Source organism: Metopolophium dirhodum, chromosome 8 (assembly GCF_019925205.1).
Source record: "Metopolophium dirhodum isolate CAU chromosome 8, ASM1992520v1, whole genome shotgun sequence".
Taxonomy (NCBI): domain Eukaryota; kingdom Metazoa; phylum Arthropoda; class Insecta; order Hemiptera; family Aphididae; genus Metopolophium; species Metopolophium dirhodum.
Window position 1 is genome coordinate 26,085,142 of NC_083567.1, and position 19,245 is coordinate 26,104,386.

The following is a 19,245-nucleotide window of genomic DNA, read 5'->3' on the forward strand; positions in this document are numbered from 1 at the left end:
GAAGAAAATCGAAGCAGTTTTACTGCCACAAACCGTGATGACCGACACAAAAAAAAAATTTTTAAAAATTAAAAAAAAACACACTTCATTGTAAAATTAATACATTCATCGTTCCACTTAGAATCTAATATTTGCTAAGTAGCTTACAGTAAAAAGGGACGGTTCTTTTTAGAAATGTAAAAGTTTGCATTGCCACAGGACACTTCTTAAGTGGTAGGTAGTAGGTACAAACAATTTCAAGAATTCGAAAATATGGTTTTCTTGGAATAAATACCTACCTTTCTGTATTAAAAAAATTCCAAAAATCAGATTTTGACAAACTGAATTAGGTATTAGTCCAAATAAAGGGTATCCTCAATTTATCACTTTGTATATAAAATTAAATAAAAATACAATACAATATTTGATAAAAAAATAAAAATAAAAAAATGCTTCATACATTAATTTCAAGGGTGGTTTCCGGTAAAAAAAAACTTGATCTTGTTAACACTATTAAGCAGGGCTTGCATTTGAAAACAAAATTCTGTTGTATGTTATTTACGATTAAAACGTTACACAATTTTTGGGTTTATCGTTATTTAGAATTAAAACGTTATATAAGTTTTGCGTTTATCTTTATTCAGAATTAAAACGTTATAAAAGTTGTGCGTTTATCGTTATTTAGAATAGTGATAATAGTTAATACCTATTAAATTTATTAATAATAACTAATGCGCGGACAGGTAATATCCCGGATACGGAATATAATACAATCAATTCTAATGTCCGGATGAATGAAATAAATATATCTTCTAAATATTTTTTTTATACCTATTACCTTTTTTTAAGCTACTCGTATTTTTATTTAAACACGAATAATTAATATAGAAATTATATGATTAAGGCTATTTATTTGAAAAACGATGAAAAAAAGAATATATTATGTTCTTTTGTTTGAGTGGAAATAATATTTTCAATATTGAAGGGGGGTATTTATAAAAGGACAAAAGTGGAATTGTGGTGTCAATATTACAGAGCAGCTGAAGTGGCGAGGGGCTGGGATGTCAAAGTTCGAGAGGTTGTTACGGAGTGTTCAGAGCTAGCTAGGGTGGTAAGCATTCATCGAAAGTGTAAGCAGGGAACGAAAAGGATGTGAGGTGTGGCCAAATCGGAAACGGGAGAACGAGATTATACTAAGCATTTCCTAAGAAGATTAAGGTTGTAAAACCAGTGTTGAGGTGGAAAATAGTTCTATGCCAAGTTCCGAAATGAGGTGGTAGCGTTTCTCAATGGCTTAGCCATAAAAATCTTTATGTACATCGTAAGGTTAGGGCTGATAAGTTAGACCACGGGATTTTAATACTCTGAGGGCACCCGAGAGATGGCGTGGATTTAGATGGTTTGTCGGCGAATTCGCGATCTGCGTTTCGTCGACCGTTTTCGTGATCAACCGGAAACATGATATCAATACCACTACCGTAGAATATGACTTCCGGATGGCAGACCGCCGAGGAGCCAATACATATAATAATATAGTGCCTGTTAATACATACGCATAATATATTATGATATTATATATTTTTTACGCGATCGTGGTTTATTTTCCACACTATACCGGAAACATTTTGCCCGACGCGTGCGTAAATACGACTTTGCGAGATTACGACTTCCTGTGGCAACAACCGTGGTATACAGAAACATGAGCATAAAAGCGACAATATTGCGTGTCGTTTGGGTCGTAAACGAGCCACCACCCTTCGACCACTATGAGTATGCCTCGTTTTAAACTTGTAAAAAATACCCAAAAACCGTCGTGCGGATAAGCGTTTCGATTATTATTATTATAATCAGTCGTTATGTTTTTTTTTGATTAGTTCTCGTGGGAATTTGAAAAAAAACGCACTAAAATCGTTTTGTAAATCTCGAACGCAGTCTTAACCGGTACTTTCTATTTTTTTTTTTATTTTGTTATGAGAGGTAGTGTGAAATGGCTCACGAAGCATGACTTCATACTAACCCGATATTTTTGGATTAATAATTCGTTTTCGTCATACACAGATCTTTCAAAATAATCATTAATTTAACATTTTCCAAGTAAGAACCGTACCTACGATAATGTATTTTAATAGAATATTCGTATAATATTAATATATTATAATCAAATTATTAAGTAAGTACCTTAATGTTTATAACCGAATTATTTAAATTAGAAAAACTATACTGCCGGCGGCTTTTGTACAGTGTAAATATTTATTCGCCATTAAAGCGATGGAAAAAATAAATATATTATACTTAATACGCGTCATATATTTATATATTTATATATACGCAAACGAAGTATTGATTTCTCTGTAGGGTATACGAAAAATGCTGTTACGGCCACGTCGTCGACGTTTCTTATTCGTCATTTTCACCACCTTTGCACCGTGAATAATTCGAAACCGCTATAATAATAATAATAATAATAATAAAATAATGTAGGTATAATATTATACAATCGAAAAAAAAAAAATAACAATAATAATTTTAAGAACGTGGACTTTGAAACACCTATTGCCACATTTGCCGTATGCGTCAATACTTCGTTATTCTTGCGATCGAACACTTTGTATGATATTATATTATATTGTTATCATGATATGGGTACACCGATTTTCGTTTTATTTAGATAATGATATAATCTAACAAAACACATCTCTGACGTATAATTTATTTGATTCACAACGTACACCAAGTACACGATTTGTTTGCGACTTTGCGTGTAATTTGTAGTTTGTACTGTATTCTAGGTAGTCGCTTCACATCGTTCAACTACGACAGTAAACGCGTTTCGACTTAAAAGTCCATAATAATATCTGAAAACGGAAGTAAATATTCATCGACGGCGGTGCCGTCACGCGGGTCTGATGAAAAAATAATAAAACCACGTACGTAGGTATGCAGTAAATACAATTTGTAATAGGTACCTAATTGATTTTTGCAAGCCTTTGATCGGGTCTGGCACGACGGACTTTTATATAAATTAAAAACATTAAACACTCCAACTGCAATATTCAGTCTTATTAAATCCTACCTTTCCGATCGCTGCTTTAAAGTTCGAATCAACGATACTACATCAGAAACAAAACAAATTAACGCAGGAGTACCACAAGGTTCAAAAATTTCACCTCTACTTTTTAACTTATACGTCTCGGATTTCCCTACAACGAACAATACTGAAGTAGCTCTATACGCTGATGACAGTGCTATATACTCAAGCGCTAAAGACGCCGAAACAATAACCCAAAATATTCAAGCTCACTTTCAAAAATGGTGAGAAAAATGGAAAATAACACTAAACCCTCAAAAGAGTACAGCGGTACTCTTCACCAACCGGCGCCCCAAAACGCCTGGTAACTTAAAATTGTACGGTAATAGTATTCCTTGGTCACCCAATATCAAATACCTGATACCTTGGAGTAATTTTGGACAGAAAACTAACATGGAATCCACATATCACCTCCAAACTACAACAAGGCTACCAAAGGCTAAAAGTTCTATACCCATTGATCAACCGGCAAACTGCATTAAGCTGGAGATGTTCTCTTATGCTTTATAAGCAAATCCTACGACCGTTACTTCTATACGCAGTCCCTGTGTGGGGAAAATGTGCAAAAACCCACATACACAAAATACAAGTTTTCCAATCAAAAGTGTTGAGAACCATTTCCAATGCTCCATGGTTCGTACATAATGATACACTTCACAAAGACTTCCAACTACCCACAATAACCGAGTACATAAAAAAATTATCAATCAATTTCTTCGACCACATCAATTCTGCTCACAGTGCGAAATTTTATAAATTAAGTGATCCACCTTCTGTACGCCGTCTCAAGCGAGGACGCCCACACGGGCTACTATTATAATTATAATTATATGTATTTATTAATTTAATTTAATTAATTTTCTTCTGTAAATAATTTAAAACCTAGCCAATAGTATAGTAATTGATTTTTGCATTACATTTTATTTCTAACAACATTTTTATTTAATATTGGTTGGTTCATTTTACGTATGGCACTCGCCATTTCAGAAAATACTAATAATTTGTTTTTCGTAATTTTAAGCTGTTACAAAAAAACATTTTTGGTAAAAAATATTTTCTAAGTTTATTACTCTTTTGAATGAATATACATTTATTTTTCATATTCCGAAGTAGAATATTATTTTTATCTATACAAATAAAATTTCGGATAAGTAGGTATTATTAGTAAGTTATAACTTAGAATTAGTATTTAAAGTTAAGCTGAACGGAGTAGTGGACAAACATTTTGCGTGTTACATACCCCCGTACCACTCTATTCCGCTCAACTAAAATTTAAATACTTAAAACACCATAAACTACTCGTGAAAAATTACATTTTTATCAATAGAAGTACTACGAAAAACATTTGACTTTGGAATAAGGAATGCATGTTGTCATTAAAAAAAGTAAAAATGATAACGTTAAAAATTGGTAAATAATATTATAATATTGCGTTTTGTATTTTTCTCTTAACGTTAAATTGGTCATTTAATCTAACCTAACCGGTCATTAAACCGGTATTTATTCTGCACCATGCCAATTCTACATGTCGCGAATATGACGTGATCAAACATAGGTAATAGGTAATAGCTAATAGGTATTATATTATTATGTTATTCAAATAACGCCTGTACTGTTGATACTGCTGTTATCAGGCACGTGCACAAAAAAACGGGGGGGGGGGGTTGAACTCCCAAAACCCCCCCTTTATACGTGCCTGGCTGTTATGCTGGGGTCCTAGAGACAAAGGCGAATCGCCACAATGATGGGTTTTAATCACCACCGCCGGGCATGCAGCCGGCTGGGTGTCGGTAGCCTATCGCTTTTTATAGCCAACTGTGTATTGTATTAATATAAACGAGAAATATTTTTTTTTTTTTACAAATATTAATCATTTTATTTATGCTCAAGTTTCCAAAATCTGCTTACGGTGCACTTCGTAAATAATCGTTTACAATAATCCAGCTGACACCATAGGCGTGTTCAAACTTTAGTGGCCGAGAGGGCATAACAAATTTTAAATTGTGAGACATATTTTTTTTTTAGAAATGAAAAAACATTCATTTTTTATGTTACAAAATTCACTTGGTGGGAGTATTTTTTAATTATGATCAAAAAGTATAACTATTGTCAAAACAATAAAATACTTTTTTCCCATCCATTATACAAGGTAAACAACATACAAATTGTAAAACTATTAACTAATCAGTAGGTAATAAATATTTTGAGTACCTGACGAAATTTAAATTATTTTAACAAGTCGCAAAATATCTAAAAACATTTTTGAAATTATAACCGGTAATTGGATATTTTCAGCTGATAAAACCATAATATGATGAACATATTAATATTATATGATAATATAATCACTAGTTAATAAATGTGTAGCTAAAAAATTACAATTAATCAAAATCTATAGGTACTTCAGGGTATACACCGCACGACTTTTTTTTTTATCCTGGCATGATTCTGTTGGAGGCACAGTCTGCCGGGGGGGGGGGCAGTGCCCACCCGGCCCCTCCCGTAAACACGTCTACAGCTGACACTCATACAAATGTCGATCCTAAGCCCACCGTGAAATGTGTTGCGTGCGTATACTGTGTGCTGCCGTCCTATTATAATTATTGTATGGTTATTGAATTCAAACTTGCTTTTTTATAGATCATAAAAGTCATGATACCCATACCACACCTACTTATATATTTTATTGTAGTCAAATTGTATTGTAATATTTTATTAACCAAGCACGATTCCTTGAATTCGGCAGTATAAAATACTTGTGGCTCATCATCTCAGTGTTGAGACTTATCTAGATAAAAACATACATCACTAACGGCTAGCTTACAAGATAAAAGTACCAAGATATCGCTCTTTTTATTTTTAAAAAAAATGTATACAGCTTTAGTTGCAAAAGAAATGTTGTTTTTTGATGTTTACAATATTATATAGAACAACAATATACATCATTTTTGTTATTGAAGCCACAAACTCGATCTAATAACAAGACGTCACAATACAGTTTTTTTTTTATATTCTACTAGGAATTGTTAAACGAATTCAATGATGTATCGGTTATTAAATAAGAAGACGTAATATTATAAACTGAATAGTGATGTATTGTGGTCGTATTTAATATTATATAAACAAAAAAACCATTATAGCAAAGAAAGCAAACACATTTTATAAATAATTAATAACAAAAATAATTTATACCATTCAATTGTTTGCTTGCTTACCACAAAAACATCGTTAATGTTTGTCTAAAAATGGTTAAGTATTAGGTCATATTATTATATTTTTTTTATAATATAAGGAATATGACGTGCCTAAAACGTTATAAATTCATGTCACATTGATGATTGATGTATGTATCAGTCGGAGTCGGAAGCATCACATTCGGCCTAATCGAAGTCTATTCGGACTGTTAGAGATCCCGAAGTGGATGGTATTGTGAGGTGAGACATTTTACGTCATTTTACTGTATTTACGACTTTAATCGACCACATTCATAATCACGAAACATTCTAAAATCTATCTTTTAAAAACGAGATAGAAACAATAATTGGATAGTACATTTAAAAAATAAAAAGATTTCAGTCATTAATTGTATTTACTTATGTAAATATAATAGTTCCTAACGGTTTGTAAAATATTGGTTATTCAATTACACATTTTTGTATCATCGAGAACCCACCCATTCACATTCACCTTTTTCCAACGAATTATTTTTTATACGTGCCTATGCACGACGGTGTAGTACTAACTTATAAGTTAAAAGTTAATAACAATAAAATGTGGGATGTTTTTGGCTAAATTAAATACAACTTACAAATAGAAAAAAAAATAGCTATATATACTACATAATTATTTAAATATATTATTTAAAAATATTATCCTTCAAATAAAGATTAATGTTTATTATTGAAATTAGTTATAATAATAACAAAATAGCAATTTGTGAGTTCTGTGGCTGTGCACAATATTTACTTGTTTGTTGCTACTACACTTTAGATTTATCTATACTGCCAAATCTACACAGCGATCAATAGTCTTGATTTGCGTAAATAATGCAAATAAAAAACCCAACTAAATTTACTGCAGCAAATAGAATGAATCCAGGGATTGTACCGATTGAACTTCAAGATTTGACTTATTTTGAACAACTTTTAATTGCAAAAGTATAGCGGGTTTTGCGTGTGTACAGACTACACAGTGAAATCAAAAGGTTCACTAGAGCCTATACCAGTGATTCCCAGCGTGGGCGGTACCACCCTCTTGTGGGATTTTTTAATTTTGAGGGGGTCGTTTAATTTTATTAGATTAAGAATTTAGTACATAAAAATCCGGGGTGGGGGCGGTGTGAGATTTTTGAAAATCTAAAAGGGGCGTTGAGTAAAAAAGGTTGGGAATCACTGGTCTAGATGATACGCATACAAAGTAAATCTCATCAATCGGTCAAGATATTATTATGGTGAAATAGTTCGCTCTACCCATAAACCAAAAACCTTAAGTACAATTATTATTGTCATCAGATGTCTTTACCGAGCATCGTGGTTTTCATGTAAGACGCCTTTCATTTCTTGTAGCTCTTCAATTATTGAAATTTGACAATCCATACGGAGACATAATAATATAATAAATAATAATAAATGAACAGAGCATTATTGTTTAACTTCCCGTTTATGATTATTTTTCTTATCAAATAGCAACAGTAGAAATACTAGAGAAGCAGCAGATGAGGATATATTCAATAAAACGATGCACAATCTGACGGATAAGTATAAGAAATCGTTGTAACTAAAAACCTTCAATTACAAGAAGTAGACCGACTGTAATCACCCTAATAACATAATACCTTTTGGCTAGCAGCGACAAATTCTTTAAATGAGTTTACGTGCAAAGGATATATACTATACTCATAGTTTTTCTAGGCTCCAGCAATATTCCCACACGTGAAAGCCGACTGAATTTAATGATTATACTCGACCTTGCAATATTATAGTGATGGACGTTTTTTCAAAGACCCACGATTTTCATTTTTTGCATTGAATAGGTGCTTAAACGACATGATGCAATATTATTAACATGTGGTACTATATTCGTAAAAGCAAAATAAAAAAGGTGAACAAGTGGGTCCGCTATGCTGTACACTGTACATAAGTGGTCGAATATGTATAATATTATGTTTTATAATTATAATTTATGTGTTATAGATTTGAATTCAATGACAAATCATTGCATACAAAAAATGATTTTGAGCGGAGACGGTATGTCATCCTAGCATACATATATAAATAATCAAATTTAATAATTAAAAATCACTAAATATCAAGTATCATTAAAAATGAAACCCTCATAAAAAATTAATGTTACGGTGCAGTAAACTTTTTTTTTCGTTGAAGGTAGGAACACTTTTAGAGAATCTTCTATTAAAATTTCTAATGTTAGTTATGAAAAGAAAAACTTTTATGAATTTCTATCTGAAAAATAAATTGCAAATTTTAGGGATTTTAATGAATTTTGTCAACATTTGAACTTTAATAATACATATAAAAAATAATCATGCTTATGTATCTTTAATAGTTTTGAACTGCTATTAAAAAAACTCACGATGACCCTTAAATTAAATTTTTAAGCTTCTTTACTAAGTGAAAAAGATTTCATAGGCAATAGTTCAAAAAAAATTACAAAATTTGAAAAATGTCTGAAGGCTATAAATAGCTTAAAAAGAGTAAAAATATATTTTTGTCACCATATTTAGAAAATGCTAATATATATATTTGGTGAAAATTTCAATAGTGTCTACAGTTATTAGCTTTTGAGTTATACCATGGTTGAAATATACAGGTTATTTTCAAAATAGTAAGAATCATCATTATTCCTTCATTTCGTTTTTGTTTTTCCCGATGGTTTTAAAAACTACTGAGAGTTAAAATTTTGCCCTACCAAATGCACCAACTAGATTCACTTTTCCATCAGACAAGATGGTGATATCGAAAATCGGAGCATTTTAAGTACCACAAATGTTGATGACAGAAAAAGACACACATCATTGTAAATACAATATAATGTATTATTATACGTTGATCACTATACGCTCAAAATCTAAAATTAAATTTGTATGTATCTATTAAAAAATATAACTGCGTGGTAGGTACTGTGAATTCCAATTCTCAAATTGTGAAGAGCTTATATTTTTGGGGTGGTAAAATATTATAGTCAAAATTAATGTGTTTCTGCAATTTTCACAGTTTTACTGAATATCAGGATTGACGATTGACGATCAACTATTGTAGTAGCAAAAAACAGTGACAAAAAATGACTTCGTTACTGTATTTCTTTAAAATATCATAATGTCATCTAGTTTAAACGTTTGCATTTTCATAGAATTAGAAAAAAATCAATGAAGTGTATAGAGTACTTCACTACCGCCCGTTAACTATATAATATTAAAATATAGATACAACAGACTATATGTTACATGAACAATTATTATTAATTATTTGAGAATAAATATTATTATTTGTGTAACCAAATAACGCTGAAATAGTGTATCTATATTTTCAAAATAAACGAACACTTTTTTTTGCAAAATGCGTCTATTACATTTTTATTTAATTGAAAAATAAAATAATATAATTAAAATCTATTTATAACCGACTTAAGTGATATTGGTGAGTGCAGTGTTTGAAATAGGGCATTAAATGTCCTATAACTTTATTATATATACTTTAAGGGTAAGTTTTTTTTTATGTAAGACCCTTTAATTCAAAACGGTTTTCTATTATTTCTAACGGTAATGGCAAAAGCGTTAAAAGTCTAAGTACTTCATCTGATATCCAAATAACCAAAAAAAAAAAACGACCTTTAAAATCTTGCGTAAGGTTTTAATGAAACGACGTGCTTTACGGAAACGTTGGAATGGTCCCAAGACTTTTTTCGATTCAAATTCGTTATAATAAGACTCTTTTCTATGAAATGTTCCAATTAGACTTAACGTGTCTCGATTGGCTGAGTTGCCCCTTTTTCTCGCAAGCCTTTCGTTTTCATTACTCGACATTTTGCTCGGCCTTATGCACATTATTACAACTTTTTTTATCCACATACAAAGTCGATTCAAATAGTTATTAGTTATTACGAAAAAAAATGTACGTCAAGTTTCTCGGAATGCGGTATAAAATTCATAAAATTTCAAAATTGCAGCGATTGAAAAAAGAAATTATAATAGCCGTCGGAAACGATGTTATCACGCTAAATTATATTTCTCAAAGACTTAAAACAACAATATCTTTATTAGGCACCTATAAGCGGCTGGTATTAAATTTTACAAACATTAATATACGTTCGAAGTCAGTAAGTTTTCATTCATTATCCTCTCGAGAAATAATAATATAACATTTAACTGTACACCGTTTTACAGAAAACTGAGTATATGATGTCCTATAGTGTATATCGTTGTGTTTAATTTTAATTGCAATACATTTGTATGTACATTTGAAGATATTTCTAAAAAGGATATAAAATATGGCGAATACCGTTATACAGCATAATAATATATTGTTTTATATACCTAGGTATACGCATTTATGTGTAGGTAGGTACATTTTGTGTGCGTATATATATACATAGGAATATACATTTATTATACAACATGCACGCTCGTATTGATATAATAATAATGTTCAGCAAATAAAAAACGGGACGAGTCTTAAACGGGGAAAAAAAGTACGCGAATATAATATTATATATACGCGTAGAACCGTTGTGTGCATACCTATATAATATGCATACCGAATTTCGTAGTAATTTATTATGTCCGTGTAGTATATGCTATTGAAACATGATTTAAAAAAAAAATTGCGAAAAACTGAAAAAAAAAACGGGGAACAACAATAATGCATACGACGACTGTTATTTCGAAAATACTATCGTAAAAATAATTTTACCTCGTATTATATACCTCACCCAACACGTTATAATATTATAATTCATAAATAGGTACCCATAATAACAATATAAAAACCGTCGAATTATAATAATTATATTTTATTAAGTCGATTCGTGATTTTTTGTGCACTTGAATTTTACCTATACACGAAAAACATTCGGCGAGGTTATGTACACAATATAGCAGTGTAATAGCATTTTTCTGATTACGTATAAGTTACGTATAGGTAGTTGATTTGACATTCGACACGATTATATTATTTACATACATATTAAGATATATAATGTCGAGTAGAAAAAAGGACGCAGCTTCAGTCTATAAGGCTACCTAGGTATATATTATATCCGCTACTTCTAAAACACACAATATCGTCCAAAATCCACGTACACGCGTTACACCTAGTGGGTATATAACATGTATAGGTATAATATATGTACCAAACATACATTTTTTAGGAAGGTTACATAGGGTTGACGGTACCGAAACACTACTGAAAAAACACGAACAAGCACTTCAGATCGTAACCGTCCGGGTACCTACTAAAATATGCGCTGGACTCGCGATGGCCGTAGGAACGCAGGTAGTTGTTATTTTGCCTTGTCCACGACAAATTTGATAAATGGCAATGGAATTCACGACATTGTAGCTTTTAATTTTTAATAGTTCGATTTCAATTTATTTTTTCTCCGTAGACAAAACATTCAAAATTCAGTGCATTTTGAACGGAAAAAGTTTATAGATTTATGTTGTAACAATAACCATTTGAAAAAAATTATTTAAAAAAAATCTCTCGTTTATATTTTGTAACATAATACAATTAATATTTAAGTTGATATTATGTAATATGTATATTGTATATCATGTATTATGTAAAATATAGTCATACAGTTTCCGTTTTAGCTTATATCAACAATATCCAGTAAAAAATGAATACAATAATAATATGTCAATATGTATAAATCTTATATAATATATTATAATAATTATACCTATAGACTTATAACATAGATAAATATTATTCTTAGCGAAGAAGTGACAACGATATGGTGTATTGCTGTATCAGTGGCCGATCTTTTCTTCATAATAATTATTATTTATTACAGTGGAACACTTTAAAACATAAACGATGAACGGTCAGATGGAAATAATTAATTTCAAATAAATAGGTGGACGGTTTTTTACAATTTTTTAATCAAAACCGACAGATTTTGTATTGTAATATTTAAAGACGAGATAAAAATGTTAATGTTAATTAAAATGTTGATATGAATTGATATGTTATTAATGTTGCAGGCATTTATTTATCCGATATTATGATAATACTTAAAATATTAATAAATATTATTATGATTTCGGTAGATACTTGATACTTAATTTAACTACCAGAAGGAATTAGATTATCGCTATTTTTAACCTCATTTTTTTAACACTGATTAGACAATATGTCTTATATGATCATATAAACTATTGTATTCAAATGAGCTCGTGTACCGCAAAAACTCAGTTTTTCCAGTACTTGTATGCTGAATAAAAAATTGGCTACGAACAAGTGTGCTACAATAACGATACACCAATGCATTAATATTAAAAGTTATCTTACAAATAATATTTTAAAATGCCAACAAGTTAAATCAAATATCATTTAAAATCAAGTAAAATAGTAAGTTGTTAACATTTTATTTTGCTAAGCTAAAATTGTTTAACTATTGTATTATTTTTGTTTAAATACAGTAGGTACCTACGCATAGATATAGATTTGAATGCATATTATGTTATTATAAGGAATGTGAAAAGGGTCGGGGATGAGGAAAAAGCTCTCACGAGTCTTTGAACTCTTCAAAATTTGTGCACCCCCAAAAGTATCTGCCTGTATGTGGTTATAGGTAGGTACAATATAATAACTAGGGCTCGGATTTATATGTAAATACATATTTTTTTGTTTGTGACATGATAAACTAATTCCGGCAAGTGATAAATTCGTTTCACAAGATTTTTGATAAAATGAGCTATAATTGATTTTACATATTTTTACATATTTTGTCATAAATACATGTTTTTACATATTTCACAATTATTGTTCATTTTTTTCTCACATATTTAGACAATTTTTCTGTTTTAACGTCTTTTCAATGATTGAAAGGTTATCATGAGTAAGCCATTAGCCAATACTTAATAGTTCACGACTTGTGTAGTATATACTATCGTGTGGTCGGCGGGGTCCACCGGACGTATTTTTAATGTATAAATACATACTTTTGTTATATAAATACATATAAATCCGAGCCTCAATAATAACTGTTGAACACCTCGCCTAAGTCGCCGACATTGAAGCCATTGTCTTATCTTGACTGCATAATGATTCATTTAAATATCTAGTTGTATTCTTATTAATAGTTTTATATGTTCGTATACTATTATTATTACACGAGCGATGTCATAAAACCGCACCGAGTATCGACGCGATATCTTCAAATATAACATAATTCTTGGGAAAAAAAAAATCCATCCATTCGGATGGGGTGGCATCGCCGAGATGACGTGACCTATAATATTGTTACAAATAAATACGGAGAGTGAACCGTGCTTAACTATTTTCTGCTCGGCTCAGCGTCGCCCTCGCGCCGCCGGAACTGATATACCTTATAATATTATTATTATCTACACGACGAGTAATAGTAATAATAATAAAAAAAACATGCGTACAATATCTTATAACGACGCATAATACAGTTAACGCGGGCCATTTTCTCCGGCACATCGTCCCGTTCAAAAAGTTCAGACTATATTCAGTCAAATGGCTCGTCGAGTATTACGTCCTACGCGGGTCGTACCTATACATTGTTATTATAATAACGTTATCTCTAGAATAATATTGTACACGAGCACATTGTGTGGAGAGGGGGCCGGAGAATCCGAGTGTCGAACCCGTGAAACGTCGTTAAGGCGCCACCGGGTCGTATATATATATATATCATTACGTAGTAAGACGGGTACACGCGGAGATAAAAAAAAAGCACAAAACTTGGACGATAATGCCAGAATTCACTCGAGAAGATCTTTTCGTGGTTTTTCAAAAATTACTTAGACTCTGCTCGTCTACATATTATTATATGTTTTTGTAGTCATGTATAGTGGGTACCTACGTTTATTCGTCGGGATAATTATTGTTGACGAACGTAAACATGGTTAATACGTCGTACCTATATAATAAATACAGTCAAAAAATAGGCTACAGAATTTTAAAATTTCATAAGATACCCACTAAATATAAGCTCCAGCCTAATATTTCAAGATTTAATTATTTGCTCATTGCGTTTGTGCTAAATCAGTAATGACCAAATTGAATTCGTCGACAACAGCTGTAAGCGTGCGATACAACCCTAGAGCATATTCGCGGATGTTATAATGTGATATCTCTAAGCCAGGGTACAGTATAAACTGGATTATATATTATTATTTTGGACTTCAGTTCGAAAACTTATTAGATTTTGTTGGGTAGGTATCAAAGTTCAACTCTACCGAGAGCGTGTAACGGAATCGCATGACTTTCAATTATAGCCAATAGATTACTCAGGTATATATTGATGTTGAATCAATATATTTTGTTTTTTTGTTTAATTAAATTTTCTATAAAATTAATTTGAATATATTTTAGAAAGAAAATTACCATGATACTGATAATATACGTATAATAAATTATATTATAAAGGAAAATTGCATGTGAGGTTACGCCTCACTTGCCTCACCCGACGAGCTACTGGTATTGAAGGTAGGTATACACATACAGACAGCTGATATTTGAATGCATTTTTCAAATAATAATTTATTTAAACGATTTCACTTTTAAAATTTATATGAATATGATTGGTTTCTGCGGTGCAAGCGTAATAAATCATGTTAAAATAATTATATAAATTTACTTATTTATAAGTAGAAAATACCATAATATGACGAGAGAAAAAAAATTAAAGAACACCGTCTACGAAACATAGCCTCAGCGCGTATGGTTAGTGAAAATATCGATTACTTCACAGAAGTGAACGTGAAGTATATATAGGTAAGTGTATGATGAATAGCTGTGAGTAGTATAATTTAATGTTTTCACCCTGTTCGGGGTTTTAGGATGAATCGATATTTTACTTTTGGGTGTAAATACGGATAGTTTTTAGACCACCGTATAATATGTCGTAATAATGTAATAATATTATAATAGTTTTTCTTTACTGCATATTGTCTTTAACAGCGAACAAGTAATACTTACTTAATAAATAATATTAATATAGTTAAATTAATATTAACAAACTATAAATTACTAAATTTAGTATACTGCGCGTAACGTTATATTTCTAGGTACCTCTATGTAAGTAAAAAGTACAAATGTATAATAATATTGTATTGATACTCTTGGAAATATGACACTCTGCGACGGCATTTTGTTATCTTAAACTCTTGTCCGACCACAGTTGTCATGATATATAAAATATCGTAAATTAACAAGAACAAATGTAATGTTCTATCCATTAATTATATATTGTGATTTTCGACGGTTCATTTTGTTGTGCGTAGAGGTGTGTACCTGCGAGTATGAGCTAAAAGAGAGTGGAGAGCACGGGAGAAAAATGCAAACCGATTATTTTTCATTGCATATGCAGGCGCAGGAAAAACGACCCTAAACTTTGTGGAGAGGATGAGAAAGCCATCTGTTTCTGACTAAGGTACGATATTCAGTTAATTACGAACACAATTTATTTTCCAATATTTACATGATTATGTGTTTCCGTAAAATAAGTTATAGTTAATATTCCAGCTTCCTTTTTTTTCTGGTTCTGAAAATATTATGTTTTTTATAATATATATAATAATCAGGGCTCAGGACTTAAAGCATTTGCTTATTTTTATGGACTGACGATAAATGTAGCAGAGTGCTATGGAAGTGTATGTCGTGTTACAACACGTTCAATATTATGAAATTTGAAAAGGTTTTTTTGATTTTTCAAAAAAAAAAAATCCTTATTTCCAGTTTTTTTTGGGTTTTTTTGCTTTTTGACCAGTTTTTCTACTTTTTCATGGTTTTCTCATGCAAAGTTGTTTTTGATAGAATTAAAATTAAATCATTCAATGCAACAATGTCGGTAAGATTTAATTGTTTAATTATTCAACTATTTGTAAATATCGTTTACATTTTATTTTTTAGATAATCCCTCGAAAAATCCATAAACAATAATGCAAAATGTCTGGAAAGTAAAGTTTGATATTTTTTATAATATAAAGATTTATTTTTTTTTTTTGATTAAATATTTTTGCTGAAATTTTAGTTTTTAAAATGCATATTTAAATGCTTATAATTATGTTTTTAAGCGCTTATTTTAATGATTTTAAGTGCAATAAGTCCCGAGACCTGATAATAATATATAGGAGGTATGTACTAATTTTTATTTTTTCTACTAAATTTACATTACCTAATGAAATATAAATACGATCTCGTCCAGGAATAAGTTCTCGCATTTTCGGCTGTATTTACAATGATTATATAGGTGTGTAATATGTTTTATACGCGATTCACTGAATATTAATTTTATTTTCATTTTAACATTTTCGACAGGTTTGCCGTACTCGTAAATCTTTCAATATCATAAGGACGACAGAAAAAAATAATACTGTTAAATCTATTTTCGTTCCTTTTGTTCGTTTTCTTTTTCATTATTATTACTACTATTGTTATTATCATTATTCGACTAGAGCTTCTGCGAGACATTAACAGAAGTCAACGTTATAAGTTATTGATTTTCAGATAGTTTTTTCGGGGTCTTTTTTTTTTCGGAAAAGACCCAAAGCGATTTTAACGTTGACAAAATATTTTGTATAATGTAATGTTGTAAGGTCAAGCAGAGAAGAAAAAAACCACTGCAAATAGAAACGGGACTTATTTACAACAACAACAATAACAAAAAATGTACATAAACAATAGAGATACGTCGACCTCGCGTGGTCTATTAGTTTTTGTCCCGCCGACGCGACAGTTACATAAAACGGAATAGTTATTCGTTCTAACTGATGTGTGTATCAGGTTTGATAATTGTACTTATGAAAATCTTAATTAAATACTCTTTGAAGCATATTATAAAAAATAATAGAAAATAATGGTACACGCAAGACATCACATTTATTCACGTGTTATGTAATTATTGTAAAAGATAATTAATGTGTTTTGCTCGATATTATAATATTAAATAGAACGATGAATTATATTATATCGAAATCTTATTTTTAAAACAAAATAAAATGAATAACAAATAAATGTAGATTAAATCTAAAAAAATATACCTTATATAATAATATGTATAATATAACCTATAGGTACTTAAAATTTAATATTTAGAATAATTTATTATATTCATGTCGTTTTAAGTAGGTACATCATAATACAGGAGTGGGTTCCGCTTAATGTGATCACTTTGGTGCAGGTCATTTTGATTCTGTTAACCGGTCGATTCTATAAAACATTTACAACATTTTTTTCATAATTCAATCTTTTAATACAATTACATTTTTATTTAAATTTACATACATATTAAATAATTTAAAACACATAAAATTATTTATTTTTACATTTTTTTTATTTAATGGTTCTATATTTAGGTATACATTTATGCTTAAATTACAATTAAAATTAAATAAATACATTTAAAACAAATTAAAGAAGCTATCTACATTTGATTGTACTTGACAGTCTACCAATTTCATTTCCATATTAGCCTGAAATTAAATAAAATCAAATTTAAATTAATATTCATGTTTTTTTGTTTATTTGTTTACAATATATACATTATACATACCTGTAACTTTTGAAACAAGTGAAAAGTATCGTTATCGTCGTATTTTTGAACAGCTCCTTTTAACTTTTCAAAATAATTCTCGTATCTTTTTGAGTGGTCTCTTCGTTATCGTCATCATCATCATCATCATCATCAATATTAATTTCTTTTTGATTTTTTTTTTTACAAATCAGTTAATTCTTTATCAGATAATGCTCCAAAAGTAGGCAAATCGCGATCAATTGAAATCCAATTTTCAAAGTTTGTATCTATGAATTCAACCTCCTGTAATTCTTCTTCGTCTGATTCAATTTGTGAAATTCCAGCTTTTCGAAAACAATTTAAAATGCATTTTGAAGTCATCACTATATGTATAGCTTCTAGCACAGTTATTTTACGAGCTATTTGTGACGCAGGAATTTCACATACGTCTATAGTTTCATCAATAAAATTCCACATTGCTTTTCGATAGTAAGTTTTCATTGTTTTTATAATTCCCTGGTCAAGAGTCTGAATGAGTGACGTAGTGTTTGGTGGTAAAAATTTCAAATCGATGTTTTGTAAATTTTGTAAATTCGGATGAGCCGTACAGTTGTTAAGAAATAGTAAAATACGTCTTGGTTTTTTTATTTCTCTATCCCATTTTCGTAAAAATTCGGTAAAAATTAGACAAGTCATCCAAGCATTTGAATTAGCGTAATAATCGACGAGCAATGTCTCAACGCCCTGAAAACAGCGTGGATTTTTACTTTTACGAATAATTAAAGGACGTCGTTTATCCGTATTTGCCAGCATAATTGTAAGTCTTTGCATTTGTTTTTTACATCCATTGGCCGTATTTCCTTTAAAATCAAAAGTATAATCTGGTAGAGCTCGATAATACAGACCAGTTTCGTCTACATTATATACGTCATCAGGTGCATAATTAGACGATGCAATAAAATTCTTTAAGTAATCTCTGCAGCTTGAAAATCTGCATCTTTTTTTCTCCACATGTTTTTTTGAAAACAATATTGTTTCTGTTTTTCCAACGAATCAGCCACCCGATCGTTGGACTAAAATTCGCCTAATTGTAAAGCTAAATTTATAGATTTTTCAAATGAAATAGAATTACTGACCGGTACGTTTAAATGTCTAGCTTGTTGAAACCATCGTAACAAAGATTCTTCTACATCGGCATTTTGTTCATTTCGTTTTCGTTTTCGAGGAATGTGTAAATTTTGTTCTTCGTGTATAACAATTTCCTCACGATTTTTTAAAATGTTGTTTAACGTTGGTTGGGGAATTTTTAGAGCTAATGCAGCTTCTCTTTGAGAACATTTATCCAACTTTTTTTTTTCTTTTATTGTCAAATCTTTTCGTTTGGTCGACATTCAAAAAACACGTCTGATCATGAACTGAATAAACTAAATGACACAAGTACACGACGCACAAAT

At 30.4% G+C, this 19,245-nt stretch overlaps 1 protein-coding gene across 1 annotated transcript; it reads right to left on the reverse strand.

Moving 5' to 3' along the window:
- Window positions 1-18,864: 18,864 nt before the first annotated feature.
- On the reverse strand, window positions 18,865-19,182 carry LOC132951389 (tigger transposable element-derived protein 4-like). The gene has a single exon (XM_061023201.1). It carries the CDS (start codon window positions 19,180-19,182, stop codon window positions 18,865-18,867), a length of 318 nt encoding a protein of 105 aa, XP_060879184.1.
- Between the last annotated feature and the right edge of the window lie 63 nt (window positions 19,183-19,245).